This window comes from Gopherus evgoodei, chromosome 3 (assembly GCF_007399415.2).
Source record: "Gopherus evgoodei ecotype Sinaloan lineage chromosome 3, rGopEvg1_v1.p, whole genome shotgun sequence".
Lineage (NCBI taxonomy): Eukaryota > Metazoa > Chordata > Testudines > Testudinidae > Gopherus > Gopherus evgoodei.
Window position 1 is genome coordinate 210,847,222 of NC_044324.1, and position 18,128 is coordinate 210,865,349.

Here is an 18,128-nt window from a genome sequence, read left to right on the forward strand (position 1 = left end):
AATGGTGCTGGATTGTCTTAAGAGTTCAGCTCCCATTTATGTACCTCAATGAAATGACTAGATTTTCAAAAAAGGTTCAGCACCCAGCAGCTCGTGTTGTTCTTCAGAGCTGCTGAGCCCTTTTGGAAATCTGGCCATTTCATTTAGGTGCCTAACAGGAGCTGCGGGGTACTGATGTCTATTGAAAATCTGGCCCCTACACTGTTGCTTTAAAAACAAACAAACAAAAAAAACCCAAGTAAGTTTCAAGTTCTTTTCCTTGAAGAGATAAACTGATGTTTGTGAGGCTTGTTAATAGAAAAAAGGAGACTTTTTAGAAACTATTAGTATTTGAGGATTGGCATGCTAAACCCAGAGTTGTGAGTTCAATCCTTGAGGAGGCCACTTAGGGATCTGGGGCAAAAATCAGTACTTGGTCCTGCTAGTGAAGGCAGGGGACTGGACTCGATGACCTTTCAAGGTCCCTTCCAGTTCTAGGAGATAGGTATATCTCCAATTATTTCTATTTCTTAATTTCACCTTACCATTAGTGTAGCTCTATGTGAATAAATGCATCAAGCCTCCCCATCTCACTATACTAACTTATAGGATGGGAGACCCTATCCTTGGAAGCAGTGACTCTGAAAAAGATTTGGCGGGGCATGGTGGATAATCAGCTGAACATGAGCTCCCAGTGAGATGCTGTGGCCAAAAGGGCTGATGAGATCCTGGGATGCATAAACAAGGGAATCTTGAGTAGGAGCAGAGAGGTTATTTTACCTCTATAATTGGCACTGGTGCAACCATTGCTGGAATACTGTGTCCAGTTCTGGTGCCCACAATTTAAGGATGTTGATAAATTGGAAGTTCAATGTATTTAGTCACATGCAGCATGGGACTAAGAGAACAAACCTCCAAACTACAAGAAGCCAGGTTGTGGGGAAAAGTTTGCACTTCTCTACCCATTAGTCAGGATTTGGTAATAGGATTTGCTACCTCTGAGCAGTAGCCAGGATTTGGCTGGGTGTTTACAGTCCCACTTGGCCATCACCAAGCCTCACCAAGGCCTCACAAGAAGCTTGGGGAAGGGGAGAAATCTCTCCACGTGCTTAGCTGGGACATTGTTCTTTCTGCGGCATACCATACTTAAATGTGGCAATAAGACTCACCAAATTCTGAGTCAGACTGTAAGTTACAGGCAGTAGAAGCCCATAATGCTTGGAAACATTCTAAAATGAAGAGCTGTATTAAACACAATTCTAGGGACTTAACATTAATAGTTAATTCAACAAAACCTCAAATTGGTGATTGTTTCTATATCTTCCCATTGTAAGGGATTCTTGTATTCACCAATTTGCTGCAGTATGAAAACACTCCCGGATTTGCTTGATCTCAGGAACTGGACATTTCCTTTCTAAAGGTTAACCACGTGACAGAAGACTGTGTTACCTGCCAGCAGTTGTGATCAACTAAATTGGAAATTGTAATACTAGATTTGAAAAGAAGATATGAAATTAAGATCCTTGGAGTGCTAAAATCAACATCTCTCTTCTCTGGCTGGTGGACATGCAAACTCAACCACAGGGAATAAATATTAGGGAGAAAAAATGACTCAGCTATTCAATCTACATAGAGTCAGCCAGAAGCAATGGTCATATTCAACACGTGGTTAGTACGAAGGATAGAAGTTGTCAGATTTGAAAGATCGATTGCTGCCCCCTCTATCATTCCTTAAAAAAAAAGAAGAGTATTTATAATGAACTGTATTGATGCGGGGCCTGTCTGGCTCTAATGCCCCCATATGATAGCTGCTGTTTTCCCTTTTTGGCTTGGCAATGCTTCACTCTAGGAGACCAAATCAATATGAATATTTCAGTCACCATTCTCCCCTCTGAAGATGAAGTTATCATCTAATCCATCTGTGAGGCTTCCTCTAGTCTCAAAAATCAAATGCCAATCAAGTTTTAGTGTTAAGTATCCATGTATAACATGTCTAGGTCTTCCTAGAGTCTCTAAATACATCAGAAAATATATCGAATGTCTTAATTGACTGCACTAAGATGGGGTGGGGGATGAGGAAGCTTGCACTGGGAGAAGTTAGAACAGTTACTATTGCCAAAGAAACAGTATTTCTCCATTACTGAAAGAATCTTAAAATGCTCACAAAAAAGATGTGGAGGAACCATCTCAGGAGAATGTGATTTCGAACACATTTTCATTGCTTTTTAGCAGACAAGTAGATTTTCCCTCACTCCAAAGACAGAACAGGATTTTTGTAAGCTTCAAAAATGTGTATTTGTGTTATGGCCAAGAAATAAATCTTAATCCTTTCAGTTCTGCAGAGACATACCACATATCATGAACAGAGCTGGCCAAGAATGGCAAAAAACAGTGCTTACAACCATTTATTTGAGTCTTGAATGGTTGTTCAATTAAACCACTTTTGTACCCTTTATGATTTGTGAGCATTCATGCAAAAAGGTATTTACACACAATAATATTTGGGGAATGGCTATTCTCCCTGGGTCAAACCCACAAGGCCAATATGCCACTTCAGGGAGGCCTTTCCCAGCTCTCAAAACATTCACAAATCCTGCTCAGTGACAAATGCCTGACATTTTCCTCTCAGTCAGAGAAAAAGCTCCCATCTAAGATGAAGTGCCCTGACATACGCACATGTATATATTAGAATGTGCAATCTGATAGTTTACAGAAAGGTTTCAAAGCTAATGTGAGTGGGGAATATTGGGTCTAACATCTTGGGTAGGGAAGGTTTCTGATGCTGGGTGGGACTAGGCAGGTTGCACTCTTGGTGGAGAGATAGGATAACTGGTAGGAAACTTTCTTTGGGTATGTAACAGAAGGTTTGACAGCAAACACGGCAGGCAAGGGGCTAGAGCAGGGGTGTGGTTAGGTTGGGAAGATTTTCACAGCTGAAGGAGAGCAGGACACTTATAATTAGTGACGGGTCTAACGAGGTTTTGGAAATTGAAAACTGGGAGAGACTTATGTGTTTTTATTCCCCCCACTCCAAATACTAAGGAAATTAACTTTAGCTCTGGGGAACAAACCTTATGTTACAGTGCTGGAACGTATTTACAGAACTATGCTTCCCATAAGAGTACATGGCTGCATAATTTGCATATGCCATCACTGAGCATAACTGTGGTAGCATTAGAGGTATTTTTGCCTTCCTATATGTCTGAAAACATAAGTGTACAAAAGCCAGGTAATCCAAAAGTGAAGATTTACAATAATGTTTCATTAATGTGGTATAAAATGATAAGCCTTATGGCACTGCATTATTAAATCACGTCAGTTAAAGATGGACAAAATCTATCTGATCATTTAGTCTTTCCCTCTGCCAGCGAAAGATATAATTCTCAGATAAAGGACATATCAGATACTGAACGGCAAAAATCTGCAACAGAGTTTACTCTAGCTGCCCTTTTGACTCAGCCATTCTGACAGCAGACTGTATGAAATATGATAACATCAGAGCACTTTGAGTTGAATATAACAGTATGTTACCAACTGTTACAAGATGCTGCATCCTGAAAAATAAACCGATCATCTAAAAAAAAAACTAATTAAATGCCATTAGAAGGCTGATTTTGAGTGTCTCCTTTAAGAATAGGGTATTTTTTAAATAAAATTTTTTTTCCTAACTTACTGGAGATACTGTTCTCCAGTGTCATACCTCATCAGTGCCAGTTATGCTTAATATAGTGTTATCAGCAGATATCACTGGAGATCATCTGAGACACATGCAATTAAAACATCCCAGTTTACTTAAAAAGAAAATTATGACGAACAGAGTTTCTAAATGTAATAAGATATGCACACTCCCGGGTGGTGGAGACATAAGACAGAGAATATGCTCTCAGCATGTTCCTCTCCCCATAAACTACACATTTGACCATCTGCTATTCCTTACTTATGGCTGAGTCCTGCAGCTGCTCCAAAGGCCTGATCTGGTGTCCATTGAAGTCGGTGGGAATATGTCCACTGACTTCAGTGGACACCAGATCAGGCCTAAGTGAGGATCTGAACTTTTTCTATTAGCCTTTGCAACTGTGTTTAATTAGAACTGAGTCTCAGGATTGAAAGAGCCCACATGAGATGGCCTGCTACTGCACACTCCAGGAATCCCAGAAGTTTTAAAGGCTGAAATATTAGAGAAACAACCCAAAGATGAGCTTTGAGTACAGATTAGATCTGAATGGCTCAGCAGTTCAGGATCATCAATATTGGCTTCAGCTACAGATTCTGTCTGCAGGAGTCATGACCTCATGAAGTCAAGTGGAATGAAAAATGATTATTCATTAAAGACTGAAAGTGGCAAATAGAAGTTGCAACCTAATTTAAACACAGATTAAACAACTTTTCCCCCAAAGAATTTAAGAGCAGATACTCGTCAGCCTGGTGACTAAATTACCATAAACAGAGCTCTCCCCTTAATGCAGAACTCATCCGTTTATGACATTTATGCAAATATCCCTTACTAATATTAAGTTCTTACACTAAAGGGTCAAAATGGCATCGCTCTTTACTGTTAAAGAATATATGAAGGATTCTAAACTTTGGCCACACAAGTACTAATGGCACATCCAACATCAGTATAACTCAGTGATAGGGCACCAAGCAACATATGGTGCTGAATATGTGGTACCCCATGGGCATCCTGTGAGAGAAGCAGTGATCTTGTTTGCTTGAAATCCACACAGGAGCAGATATGTGGCAAAATGTCCCACTCAAATTACCTAATTCTGTGGTGATTTGCAGTCTAACCCATGTGGTAACTTCATTTAATTTAATGGGCCTACAAAGGAAGCAAGACAAAGAACTGATACTAAGAGTCTTATTCTGGCTAGAAAGTGGAAAAGTCATTTTTAATTTCTACTATTAAACACTTTTAAAAATTAATTTAATGTACATATTTATAAATGAAAAAAATCCCCCCAAATTCTAAATAATATAGTTAATATAAATACATATGCCTTGGTTCCAATAAAAAGTGAAATTGGAGCTATCACAGTTTTTTGGAGAGGTTGGAATAGAAAACATTCATGGTATCAAAAATACAAGAGTATGATACCTGTCAGCAAGTGATGAATTTTTAACGGCCACTGTGTGCTTTTGCATGTGTATATTTTGTACATCTAACACAATACCATACATTTTAGTATTTATAAAAGTTCCATCCAATGCAATAGGCAGAGAACAATAATTATTCATACATATAATAAACTCAGAAGGCCAAAATACCATAAATGTGTCCTGCCAACTCAGAAGTATCTCTCTCTCTCTCTCTCACACACACACACACCCCGAGTCAATGACTACACACATACACACACACACACACACACACACACAGAGTCAATGACTACACACACACACACACAAACACACAGAATCAGTGACTGCAAATGTGCAAATGCAAGTCCCCAAGGGTTGCTCTGCTTCCACACCTTAGTAAAATAACTAAACTGTGGAACCGTAATTATTTCCCATTCATGTTCAAATTAGTTGTTAAAAAGGAACAACTACAAACCAGTGGGCTACAATGAATGACGACTATAGAACCTACTAACAAGGTTCACCATGGTCATGTGATTAATTTTAAACTGTTTCTCAAACTGTTTTATAATTTGCAGAAGTATGTTTTTGACAAACATGTTCACATACCTGTATCCTCATTTATCTCAGTCTCCTCTTCATTATCATCTGTCAAAAAAATAAATAAAAATAAAATGATTACGAAAAAAAGAGAAGCATTTGAAAATAATGTTGCATGCTTCAAATTGCTTTTATTTTAGTTTGTTTTCTGCTGTCCGAAGTATTACATTTAGATTTAGAAGAAATACGAGTATGGTAGATTACTGATATCCAGATATCAAAATTCAGGGAGGTAGAATTCTGCCTGGACTTACACACAGTGAAACCACATTGTAATCTGTTTCATAGTTTTTCATTCCTAAGGGTAAAATTAATCTAATTTTACTTGTCAAGCTCAGAATTCTTGGTTTTTCCTCAAAAGAGCTGGTAACATTAACACTAAAGTTGGTTGGAAGTTTTGGTTTTTGGAGGAAAATATATATGAGTGAAAAAAATAATTTTTGCCTAAATTTTCCAGGAAAATATAGACTTTAAATCTTAAAACTGAACATTTTGGGGTTTCAGCCAAAAAATGTTTTGTTTTCAGCTGAAAACTTTTCACTTTGGGGTGTTTCAATTAAAACTTAAAATTCCCAAGGTAGCAGACTCTTATACCCATATGAGTATCAACCTGAAATCAATGGGCCAAGATGGCACTGTAGCAGGGTGGACCTCTGCTCCTGCCCTGAATGGGTTAAAAACAGTCTTGGGAAGGGGCTGTGGCTGGAGAAAGCAGCCTTTAGGCTGGGCTGATTGGGGAAAGTGGCGGCAGCTGGGGCCACGCCCCAAACTGAGCAACAGGCCCTTATATAAGGCAGAGAAGCCAGGACCACAAACAGTCTCCCTCTGCCTGTAGAGGGAGAAGGCCCTGGCTGCAGGGAGTGAGTACTGGGGGTTGCAAGATAGCAGGTCCAAACCCTCCTGGTCAGTGATGAGTTGGCTGATACTGCAGTCTGCCCCAGGGTGTGGGGCTAGACAATGACTGGCAGTAGCCATACACTGAGGCAAGGTGGGAATAGAGGGTGGAGGTTCCCTAGGGAGGGGAGACCCTGAGAACAAGGGGTCATGGCCAGGGGGCAGCACCCTATGAAAAAGGGCACTGGGTCCAGGGAGGGACATGGGGCCAGTAGCTGGAAAGCAGATCACCGGCCTGCAGAGGGTGCTCTGGATACTGGACTGAGCTGATTCCTGAGGATGACCAGTAGGAGGTGCCGTGGGGGTGAGTCTGGCCTGGTTACAGGCACCCATAGTTAATAAAATGTCTCAGCAAAATGCTTAGAAAACATCCAGTAAAGCAAGAGTTACTTAGCCACTAATTTCCCCAATACATGCTCTTTCTTATGAGAGCATTTGCAGTAAATCAAGGTAAGAATCACTGAATCTGGAAGAGAACACTCAAGGGGTTATCTAATCCATCCCTCTTTGCTGAGGGAGGGAGGAAGGGGGATTAAGCACACCTAGATCATGCCTGACCATGTTTCTTTAACCTATTCTTAAAAACTTTCAATGAAAGAGATTCCTCCCTAGGCTACCTGAAGAGATCAAATTAATCTCAGCCTCCATAGTAAATCAGCAGAATGCAATAATATCTTAACATACCTGGCACCAGCAGAGCTTCTGTGGAAGTTCTTACTTATAGTACAGTAAGTGGCTTGGAATATGAAATTCCCAAAGCACTAGAATATAGCGTAAACTGGTAATATTGGACACACAGGCAAAGAATATGACCTTATTAAAAAGTAGTGAAGTCTTGATGCAATACAAATATGAAAAGGAGAATACTGTTTTTGTGAATTAAAGGGCCATCTTCCTAAGGAAAGGACAGAGTTATTGCTCCTACAGAGCAAAAAGGAGGATGCATTTTATGCCTGTCCCAGAATCTCATATCTTAACATCTAAAATCTCAGCAAACTAGGTATAGAGGGAACATTATTGTTTATCCTATACAGCATGGTGTTAACTGACCAAATCAAAAAGTTGAAATATATACATAGGCCTAAATCTAAACCCTGGAGCAGAACACTCAATGAACTTTGGAAAAGTCCAGGAGTAAAATTTTCAAAAGCATCTAGCTGACCTAGGAACCTAGCTTACATTTTCAAAGGTGACTTGAGGACTTCTAAGTCACTTTTGAAAATTTTACCTCAGCTCCATATCTATCTGAGATTTTTTAATCAGACTCCTCTTCTCTGGTAACGTCACAACTGGTCCAGAAAATTATAACACATGAGGCATATGAATGAAGGTGCTTACATTTCAGGGAACACAGCAATTTCTTTGACCTTGATTTGGCAAAGATTACTGAAGTGACAAACCTTCCTTAGTCCCTAGACCTCTGTTACAAGAATTATCATCTTATACCGGGATAAGCTCTTGTCATGTTTTAAGAACCCATGTCCAAAACACAGCTCAGTTCTCATCCGAATGAACTATGCCAAGGTCAGTTCCTTAGTGCATTATTAACTGAGAAGCAGAAGCAAGGCAGGAACTCCTTGACTGAAGTCCAGTCTAAGCTGTATAATTGGAAACCCAGACCCTTGTAAATTACATAGTTTATACAGTAGCTTCTTTTTCCTTTTGACAAAACTATGTTTTCACCCCCATCTAGGCTATGGACAGAGTGTTATCCAAAGGTCTGGTCTACTTTAACATATTGATCATGGATCGTGTCAACCTTAATAAAGTTTAACAAAACCATTAGGACCCAGGAGTAGAACTTTGATGACACAAAACATTTCCTGATAAAGATATTGTCACTATCAGGTATTTCCCAAACTTCCTTACTTTCTAAAAAAAAAAACACACCCAACAACCTCCCTCCACAAACCATTTCCAATCTCACTGAACCTGTGACCTCTTTTCAAAAAGGCCTTGAACAACTCACTGCAGAGCAGAAGTGTGGGTGTGTTTCCAGCTACTTATGTGACCACTGGAGGCAGAATTCCCTGCTGCATAGCTTCACCATTAAAGCCTTGCAACAGGGAGCTCTCAGAGTCCTGCTGGAGAAAGGAGAATGAATCTTGCCGCCCAGGGCAGGAGGATCACGGACAGTGACCCCCCACATAAAACTGCCCTTGTGGCAGGTGTAGCCATTGAGATGCCACCCTGAGGAAGGACTCATGAGGCAAGGAAGACATTTATTCCAACATGTGTCCCATGTGTTAGAGAATGAAGTTTCCAGATAACAGTTAGTCTAAAGTATGACTCCTCGCTTAACGTTGTAGTTATGTTCCTGAAAAATGCGACTTTAAGCGAAACCATGTTACACAAATCCAATTTCCCCATAAGAATTAATGTAAATGGGGGGGTTAGGTTCCAGGGAAATTATTTTCACTAGACAAAAAACTACATATTATATAGATATACACACAGTATACATTTTAAACAATTTAATGGTGTTCACAGCTATGATGATTGTGAAGCTTGGCTGAGGTGGTGACGTTAGAGGGTGGAAGAGGGAGGGATATTTCCCAGGGAATGTCTTGCTGCTAAATGATGAACTAGCACTCGGCTAAGCCCTCAAGGATTAACACATTGTTGTTAATGCAGCCTCTTACTCTACAAAGCAGCAGGAATGGAGAGGAGGCAAGACAGCATAGCAGACAGAGACAGACACACACCTTGTGCGTGGGAGAGAGAGGCACACGGCCCCTTTAAGTAAGCTGACCCACTCTTAAGTGCATTGTCTTTTTAAGTGGATCACGAAGTTGAGACAGCAGTGGCTGCCCCAGGCTCCCTCTCTCTCTCTCCATCCATGTCCTCTCCCTGCTTTATATGGAGAAGGGGTAAGTGGGGTGCAGGGGGGCACCCTGACATTAGCCCTCCTCCTTACCCCCCTGCACAGCAAGCAGGAGTCTCTGAGAGCAGCTCTAAGGCAGAGGGCAGGCGCAGCACATGGCAGTGTGGGGAGAGACAGCTGAACTGCTGGCAATCGATATCCTGCTGGGCGGCTGCAGCACAGGGAACTTAGAGGAACGGGGAGCTGATAGGGAGAGCTGATGGGGGGCTGCCAATCCACCCTGGTTACAAGCCCCACCCAGCTAGCTGCAATGGGCTGCTCTTTCTGCAAGCAGTGGACAAAGCAGGCAGCTGCCAAAGGACGTTATAAGGGAGCATTGCACAACTTTAAACAAGCATGTTCCCTAATTGATCCGCAAGGTAACAACAAAACAACATTAACCAGGACAACTTTAAGTGAAGAGTTACTCTATATAAATAAGGCATAAGGTGTGTGACTCACATGAATAGCAGTATAAGAACAAGCTAAGAGTAAACAGTGTAAGAACTGTTAAAGTTCAGATTTTAACCTATGATTGAAATATGCCCTGATTATTCATATTATTTGGGATAATTACAACTGTAAAGATCTGAAAGCAGGGGGCTGGGTGCAGGTTGTTCAGTACATCCCTTTGTAAAATCCCAGGCTCCCTATTAATTCATATATCATGCAATGGTTGTCAGGCTCTCTTTCCCTGATCTCACTTGCTATCTATAGAGCTCTGTAGAACAGAACGATTACACTGCTTTTTGTACTATTGAGATTGGAGAAGGGGCTTCTCCTATCCCATGGTTTATTTTATTTTTTTGCCCTGCCTCTCTCAGGTTCTCTCTGGCTCTGTCTCATCATTCCACACAGGCAAACAGCTGCCAGATGGTTAAAACCATCAAACTACTAGATTTGAGCTGGCAACAGGCTCTAAATACCATTGCTAATCCAGAAAGCCATCAAACCTCCATCCACTCCTTGCTCTTCTCTCTTTTTGTATAGTTAAGCAAATACGTTATTTTCTGCTTAACTATATAAGCATATAATCAGAGCTCATAAACCGCTGCAGCAGGCAGCTCTTTCTTCTAATCTGCATTCGTGTGTCCCCACCACCTTACATAGCCCCGTACACTGTGGACTCATCTTTCACCCACTTCTTCAACACTCCTTTCTGGCTCCTTTTTGCCTTTCTCCAGTTTCCTTGTTACCTCTCTCCTCTTCCTTCACTCACAGTTCTTTTATCTCTATTTTTCCCCCACCCATTCCCAGCTGAGAACAGCTCCCCTTGTTCTCAGCCTACCCTGGTTTCTTACGTCTCCTTTCCCAAGTGTCAAGTATCAGAGGGGTAGCCATGTTAGTCTGGATCTGTAAAAGCAGCAAAGAATCCTGTGGCACCTTATAGACTAACAGACGTTTTGGAGCATGAGCTTTCGTGGGTGAATTTCGTGGGATGCATCTGAAGAAGTGGGTATTCACCCACGAAAGCTCATGCTCCAAAACGTCTGTTAGTCTGCTTTTCCCAAGTGTACATCTTCATATTGCCCATAATCTTTCAGTGTATTGTGAGCACGCTGTGGGATTCGGTGTGAAACGTGACAGAATTCTTAGTACCCAGCACTTCACTTGCTCCCTGTGCACGCAGAACAAATGAAGGAATAGAGCAAAGAGGCAGGAAGTGTTAGTTATAAAGGAGGAGGAATGGAGCAGAGATGAGTTTGCAATTACATCACTGATGCCTTCATTTAAAAAAAAAATGAAACACAAAACCTGTAAGTGACAGTCTGATCCTCCAGAGCCACCCCAAGGCTCAGTGTTTCCATTATTGCTCCCCTTTTTCTTTTCTTATGCAAACACAATTTTATTTGTTTTAACATTTCTTGCACTGTGATTACTTTTTTTACACAACTGTACCCCGATTACACTTTCATCTTGTACAACCAGAGACAGCCAGGGCAGTTAAGTTTAGTTTCAATAGAAACCCCGATACTCCTTTAGTGATTTTGATTACATTACCCAATAGTTAAATAATTTTGATTAGATTAGTCCTCCACCTGCTGCCTGCAGCAGTCCCCTATAGAACATTTTTGGGGGAAAAGGGCCCATTCTTTCTCAGAATAGCTGTAAAGGGTTCTGGGGACAGAAGCATAGTGGTGGTAGTAGCCACTTCACCTGACCCCCTGGTATAATTTAATTACCAAGCTTTTATTCAATGTGACTGCACAGAGTTGCACAGAGTTACATTTATATAACTGGGTTTTATTATGAAACCAAAAACTTTTCTTTTGTAACACCACAGCTGTTACCTTTAACATATTTACAGCTGTTACCTGTACCATTTTTACAACTTCCAAATGTTTACTTTTCTCCAAACCCTGTATTATTAATTTTTGCAAAAGGTATTTGTAACTTAACTTAACTTTTAAATTACTTGCTCCAACATTTAGTTTTTTAAGGTAGTGCACTTTGTTTTTAACAACTTAGCTACCAAGTACAATTATTGCCACACAGCTGCCTTAACCTGTGCTGTCTTTACCCTTAGACTGTTTAAAAAGGCACTAATACATTTGTCTCTATGGTTGCCCATGGATCTTTTCCTCCAAAAATTCCAGTGGAATACAGCAGACCATCATTCTTTGTCCCAAACAAAACAAACAAACAAAACCAAAAACATGTTGCACAAGTATCCAAAGTACCCTCCATCAGGGACGGTGCAAGGAAGTTTCGCACCCTAGGCGAAACTTCCACCTTGCGCCCCCCTAGCCCTGCAGCAGCTCCCCACCCCCCCCCCGCCCTGAAGTGTGCCGCCCGCCCCCGTGGCAGCGCCCCGCCCCCTGGCCTGAGGAGCCCTGCTGTACCTCCCCACCCCAGCTCAACTCTGCTCCGCATCCTCTCCAAGCAGGACTGCGCACTGGAACCCCTGGGCTGGTGGCTGCCAGCAGCGGCGTGCTGACCCAGGGGACCTCCCTGGGTCACCAGCGGCGCGCCAGGGCAGCCCAGAGGATTCCGGGGGCCTGGGGTCTTTGGCGGCGGGGAGCCCCGCTTTGGCGGTAATTAGGCGGCGGGGGGCCCTTCCGCTTTGGGACCCGCCGCCGAAGTGCCCCGGAAACCCGCCGCGGGGCCCCCCCACCGCCGAATTGCCACCGAAGCGGGACCGGCTGCCGAAGTGCATTCGGGTCTTCAGCGGTAATTCTGTGGCGGAGGGCCCCCGCCGCGGGTCTCCAGAGCACTTCGGCGACTGGTCCCAGAGCAGAAGGGCCCCCCGCCACCGAATTACCGCCAAAGACCGGGCTGCATGTCGGCAGCAGGTCCCGTTTTGGCGGTAATTCACCAGCGGTGGGTCCTTCTGCCCCGGAGCGGAAGGACCCCCCGCCAGCGAGGACTGGGAGCAGAAGAAGCTCCAGGGGCCCAGGCCCCAAGAGTTTTCCGGGACTCCCGGAGCGAGTGAAGGACCCTGCTCCAGGAGCCTCGAAAAACTCTCGTGGGGGCCCCTGTGGGGTCTGGGGCAAATTGCCCCTCTTGCCCCCCTCTCTGGGCGGCCCTGCTGGTGCTCTGACCCAGAGGAAGCCCTGGACCCCCTGGGCTGCCGGCAACGGCGCCCTGGCCTGGGGGACCCCCTGGGCTGCCGGCTGCCGGCAACGGCGCCCTGACCCGGGGAACACCCTGGGCTGCGGGCTGCCGCCAGTAGCTCAGACTCCCTCTCTGTCCCAGCAGCAGCGGCTGCTCAACCATTTAAAAAAAATTGGGGGCGCTTTTTGGCACCCCCAAATCTCAGCACCCTAGGCAACCGCCTAGTTTGCCTAAATGGTTGCACCGGCCCTGCCCTCCATCAAAACTTCAGAAAAACAAAGGTGTGGAAAGGCAGGGGAAGAGGACGGGGAAGAGGTGGAAAGAAACCTTTAAACTGACTGAACAGGTTTAATTGAACAGGCTGTCATAAACATAGTGTTAAGGGTTAATGTCTCTTATACCTGTAAAGGGTTACAAGCAGGAAACTGGACACCTGACCAGAAGACCAATCAGAAGACAAGATACTTTTAAATTCAGGTGGAGGGAAGTTTGGGTGTGAGTTCTTTGTTCTTCTTCTCTCAGAGGGTCTGAGAGAGACCAGACATTACTACAGGCTCTCTAAGTCTCTTTTCAAGTAGTGAGTAAAAAACAGGCAGTTTTGGGGTTTTTTTAATTGTTTTACTCTATTTGCAATTGAGGATCTGGCTGGTTAATTTTTATATGTGTAGTTGCTGGGAATATTTTGATTTGTATTGGTACTGGGGGGAAAGTCTCTTTCTGATGTCTGTAAGCTATAGGACCCTGTAATATTTACATCTTGAAGTTACAGAGATAATTCTTTACTTTTTCCTTTCTTTTATTAAAAGATTTCTTTTTTTAGAGAACCTGATTGTTTTTTCTCTGTTTCCCTTGTTTTATCCCAGGGGATTGGGATAACTCACCAGGACAGGTGGGGAGACGGGAGGGGGAGAGAGAAAATCTCTCTCTGTTTTCCTTGAATCTGTTTGCCTCTTTGTGGAAGGGAAGGGAGGATGCTTCTCTGTATGGTGATTTAAGAGGTTGGATCAGTATCTCAGGGTAGCCCAGGGAGGGAAGTTCTGAGAGGGGGAAGGTGGGGGAATGGTTTATTTCTCCTTGTTTTAAGAACCCAAGGGATCTGGGTTCTTGGGGTCCCCAGGGAAGGTTGGGGAGGTCATAGTGCCCCAAAACAATATATTTTTGGGTGGTGGCAGCCTATCAGATCTAAGCTGGTAATTAAGCTTAAGGAAATTCATGCTAGTATCTCATTTTCTGAACTCTAAGGTTCAGATCTGAGAGAGAATGCTATGACACAGGCTACCAGCAGCAAATTAAGTAAACTGAGGAAAGGATATAGTTAGTTCTGAACCAAGAGTAGGCGCCCCAGCTTCAAACAGCTGGGAACCTTACCCCCAGGTTCTCATCCTGGCTCTGGGAGAAGAGTGGGGGTTGTTACCTGCTCCTGCAAACCCTGCCATTTTCCACCTTGAAACCTTTTCTTTTCTTTTTTTTTATTTTTCTTTTCTCCACTCCCCCAGGACCAAGTCCCAGCTCCTGTCTCTAAAGCTGGTCTGTTAACTGTGCTTCTGACTCTAAACTCTGTTGTGCCAAATCATCTTTAACCACCCTAACTAATTTACAATGCTTCAGCAGCCCTTGCTGAAACAGCATCAAACTTGAAAGATTACTGGCAGCTTCCCATAATGCTGCCCTTACTTCAAACCTCTCACAAGTGGACTAAAGTGCCTCCTTCCCCTGGAAGGCATCCAGTCCCCATGGGCAGGGACCTTCTTCCACTACCCATATACCGAAGGAGGGTGGGCTCCTCGGCCGCCCCCCATTCCTTGGGGTCCCTTAATGCTTTCTCCATTTCCTTTTTAATCTCATCCCAGGCTGCCCCCTGCACCTGGTATGAGCCCTGGTTCTTCCTTATCCATTTATCCAAAAAATCCTTTACCCTGGCTTGCCAGAATCTGCAACTACCATCACGAGAGTTCACTATACCCCCTCCAAGCAGCTGCGCGGACTGTTGGGGAGGGGGACTTACAGGCTGCCACTCACCTATCTGATGCGATGTATTCAAGTCACGGCACCAAGATGTTAGGGGGCTTATTCCTTCACTCTCCTACTTCCCTGGTCCTTCTCGCATGAACGGAGAGCAACAATACCCAAAATCCAAAGGCGCAAACAATTCGATGTTTATTGGGGTGAACTTCCAGCAAACATGATTCCAGTTTCCTTCCTTAGTGTCCCCCTTCCCAGCTCTGATACCACAGAGGCCTTGGCTACACTCACACTTTACAGCGCTGCAACTGGGGTGTGAAAAAACACCCCTCTGAGCGCTGCAAGATACAGTGCTGTAAAGCGTCAGTGTAATCGGGGCAGCAGCGCTGGGAGCGCGGCTCCCAGCGCTGCACGCTACACCCGTAAGGGATGTGGTTTACATGCAGCGCTGGGAGAGCTCTCTCCCAGCGCTGCCGCTCTGACTACACTCATACTTCAAAGCGCTGCCGCGGCAGCGCTTTGAAATTCCAAATGTAGCCATACCCAGAGCCTTGCCTGTGTCCCTGTTCCCATCCCCTGTTCCCATTTTCCCCTTTAGCAAGACATGATTTTAATTCCCCCATCCCCAGTCCCTGTTCCCATTTCTCCCACCCCCACCCCCACTTCCAGCTGCGTCTATTGATAAGTGAGTTCTTGCCAGACAGGATGCGATCAAACTAAGTTTCCTTTTACATCTTCTAGGCTCTTCCCTTTCTCTGGAGGTGATAGGAATATCAGGACAGGATTGTATTCCTAATAGCCCAATAGCACCTTATTTCAATGTGACTAGTTTGTAATGTGAGGATGTGACCATACACCTCCCAGCTTATGGCTGCCTAAGTACATCTTAGCTGAAGGCCTTGGCCTTCTCTTACTGTGGCAGGTTATTACACAGACATGATTTTGATTCTTTCTTTTATACCTCTATAACTAGCTAAGTGATAAGAATACACCTAAATTCTTAAAGTATAGGCCTTTGCAGACAGGCTTGAATATCTATATCCTAACACCTGTGAGTAATGACAACTATTTAGATGTCCTACTGGGCTTATTTATTGTACAAAAATAGGTGTCCTGCTGAAAAAGTTCCTGCCCTTAGGCACTTAACTAGCAGGAACTTCAAGATATGACTGTACTGTTTCTACTAAGATAATGAAGGATGTGCAGCACAACATTCTCACACCATCTACAGAAAGTGAAAACCAAAATGTGTAATTAAACTTTGGGGATTTCTCTGTTTAGTTGCCAACTAAACCTTCTTAGACTATTAGTTGGTGCAGGCTGAAATGGCACCAGGGGAGTAAAATCCAACTATCAAAACTAAATATAATAGTATCTACCACTTTGTCAGCCTATGTATGCCCAACTCTTCTTTTCACTATCCTTATGCTCTTTTGCACCTACAAGGATGCAGACAATCATCCACTTGGTTGCCCTTATGTAGTTTTACATCCATACTGACAACTGCCATATTTCTCATTATCCTTTTCATGCCTTTCTGACTGAGAATCATTACTACTTGACAGGACACCATTACTGCCAGCCAGACGACGTCCCCTGTTGGGCCTAAACTGCAGAAGCTCCTTTCCTAGCCAGCCAAAAGAATACAAATTTCCTCTCCAACTTGACCAACAGAAGTCAATGTAGTAACAGCATACCAAAACCCTCCCCACTTCCTGAGATTTAAGGGAGGGAGGGGATATATTGAGGCACTAAATGGATTGGAATCTAAATATCTGTCTTGCCCTTCGTGAACCTTCTACCTCATCTCTCCACTGAGACAATGCAGCTGGGTAGACTACCAAGTACTGGGAAAAAAACATTCTCTCTGGCAGGAACCCAGCTGGCCAGAAGAGATCAGACTGAGCCTATGCCTGACTGTTTTCGGATCAAGGTGTAAAACAAGCTTTTCAATATAGCCTTCCCCAGATTGAATGCTTTTAAGAAAAAAGGGCCTTTAAACAAAGTCACATTCCCCTGCTTCAAAGGAAGAGAGAGAGGGAACAGTTTTTAGGTCTGGGCTTTTGTGTTCCTAAATTTGGAGCAGTAATAGGATACCAGAGTGACAGGTGCTATTTGAAATACCCCTTCTCATGCAGAGCAAGTTTGATCAAATTTTGCTTTGGCTGCTTTTATTATGAAGACATTTCTACTGATATGTGCAGTGTATCTAAACCTCATTGCAGCATCAGCGCAGTTTCTCTTCGTGGGTTGCCTAGCTACGTAGCCTCACAACACAGGAGTCACACTGAATGTAAAATCTGTTTGCAACTTTTGAGACCATCTGAAATGGAAATCCTTAGTACCCAATTGCTAAGACATCAGATACTTTTCTTTATGCCACCTCAGAGATGGTTTCTTTTATGTACTTCAATACTTGATGTGCAGCAGAACATACAGCGCAGCAAGGGTCTAACTACTCACACAGAATGTGTAGTAGCTTCTATTCCAGTTGCAAATAAACTGAACCAAATTGTTTCACTCCAATAAAACAGCCATGCTCAAGATTGGGGATTCTATTTTACGGATGCTGACACGATCCATACGAAGAACGGGGTGACTAATGAGTTCAAAATGCATCAGTTTAGAGAGGAAATCAGTTTCAGCTACACAGACCTCTCTTGCCTTCCCCTCCTCCCCCACCAAACAGTGAAGTGATTGAGTTTTACTTACACAGATACTCACTCAAGTTAATTTCAAGCTCACCTGCAGGCTGGAATTTTCACACCAGAAATATGTTTTGTGTGTAGTGACCCACTGTTGGACACAACAGAGGTGAGGTTTCTTAAAAACACTCAGCAGTGGCCTGGCACAGAGGCAACTCAATGAGTCATCCAAGATTTTAACCGCAGTCTTTGCAACCAGGATCATTCAAGCATATGAAGCTACTTTTTGCTAGTGAGTGGTGATGACAGAATACTGCTGAGCAGTAAACGCAAGGCACTCGGAATGTTTTATGGGGATGGGACACTGCTCAATGAAGCAGAGAGAAAGGATCATTACAACAGGATGGCAGACCATAAGGTCTTGTCTACATGGGGGCGTTACAGCAGTGTAAGGCCATGTCTACATCTAAAATTTTGCAGCGCTGGTTGTTACAGCTGTATTAGTACAGCTGTATAGGGCCAGTGCTGCAGAGTGGCCACACTTACAG

General features: G+C 43.5%; 1 protein-coding gene across 2 annotated transcripts in view; it reads right to left on the bottom strand.

Moving 5' to 3' along the window:
* Positions 1-18,128, bottom strand: part of MACROD2 (mono-ADP ribosylhydrolase 2) — a 1,360,465-nt gene that overhangs the window by 100,318 nt on the left and 1,242,019 nt on the right. For both annotated transcript variants that reach the window (XM_030557958.1, XM_030557957.1), the window contains one exon: positions 5,671-5,709. In XM_030557958.1, coding sequence (XP_030413818.1) covers positions 5,671-5,709 — 39 coding nt within the window. The remainder of the gene's footprint in view (positions 1-5,670; positions 5,710-18,128) is intronic.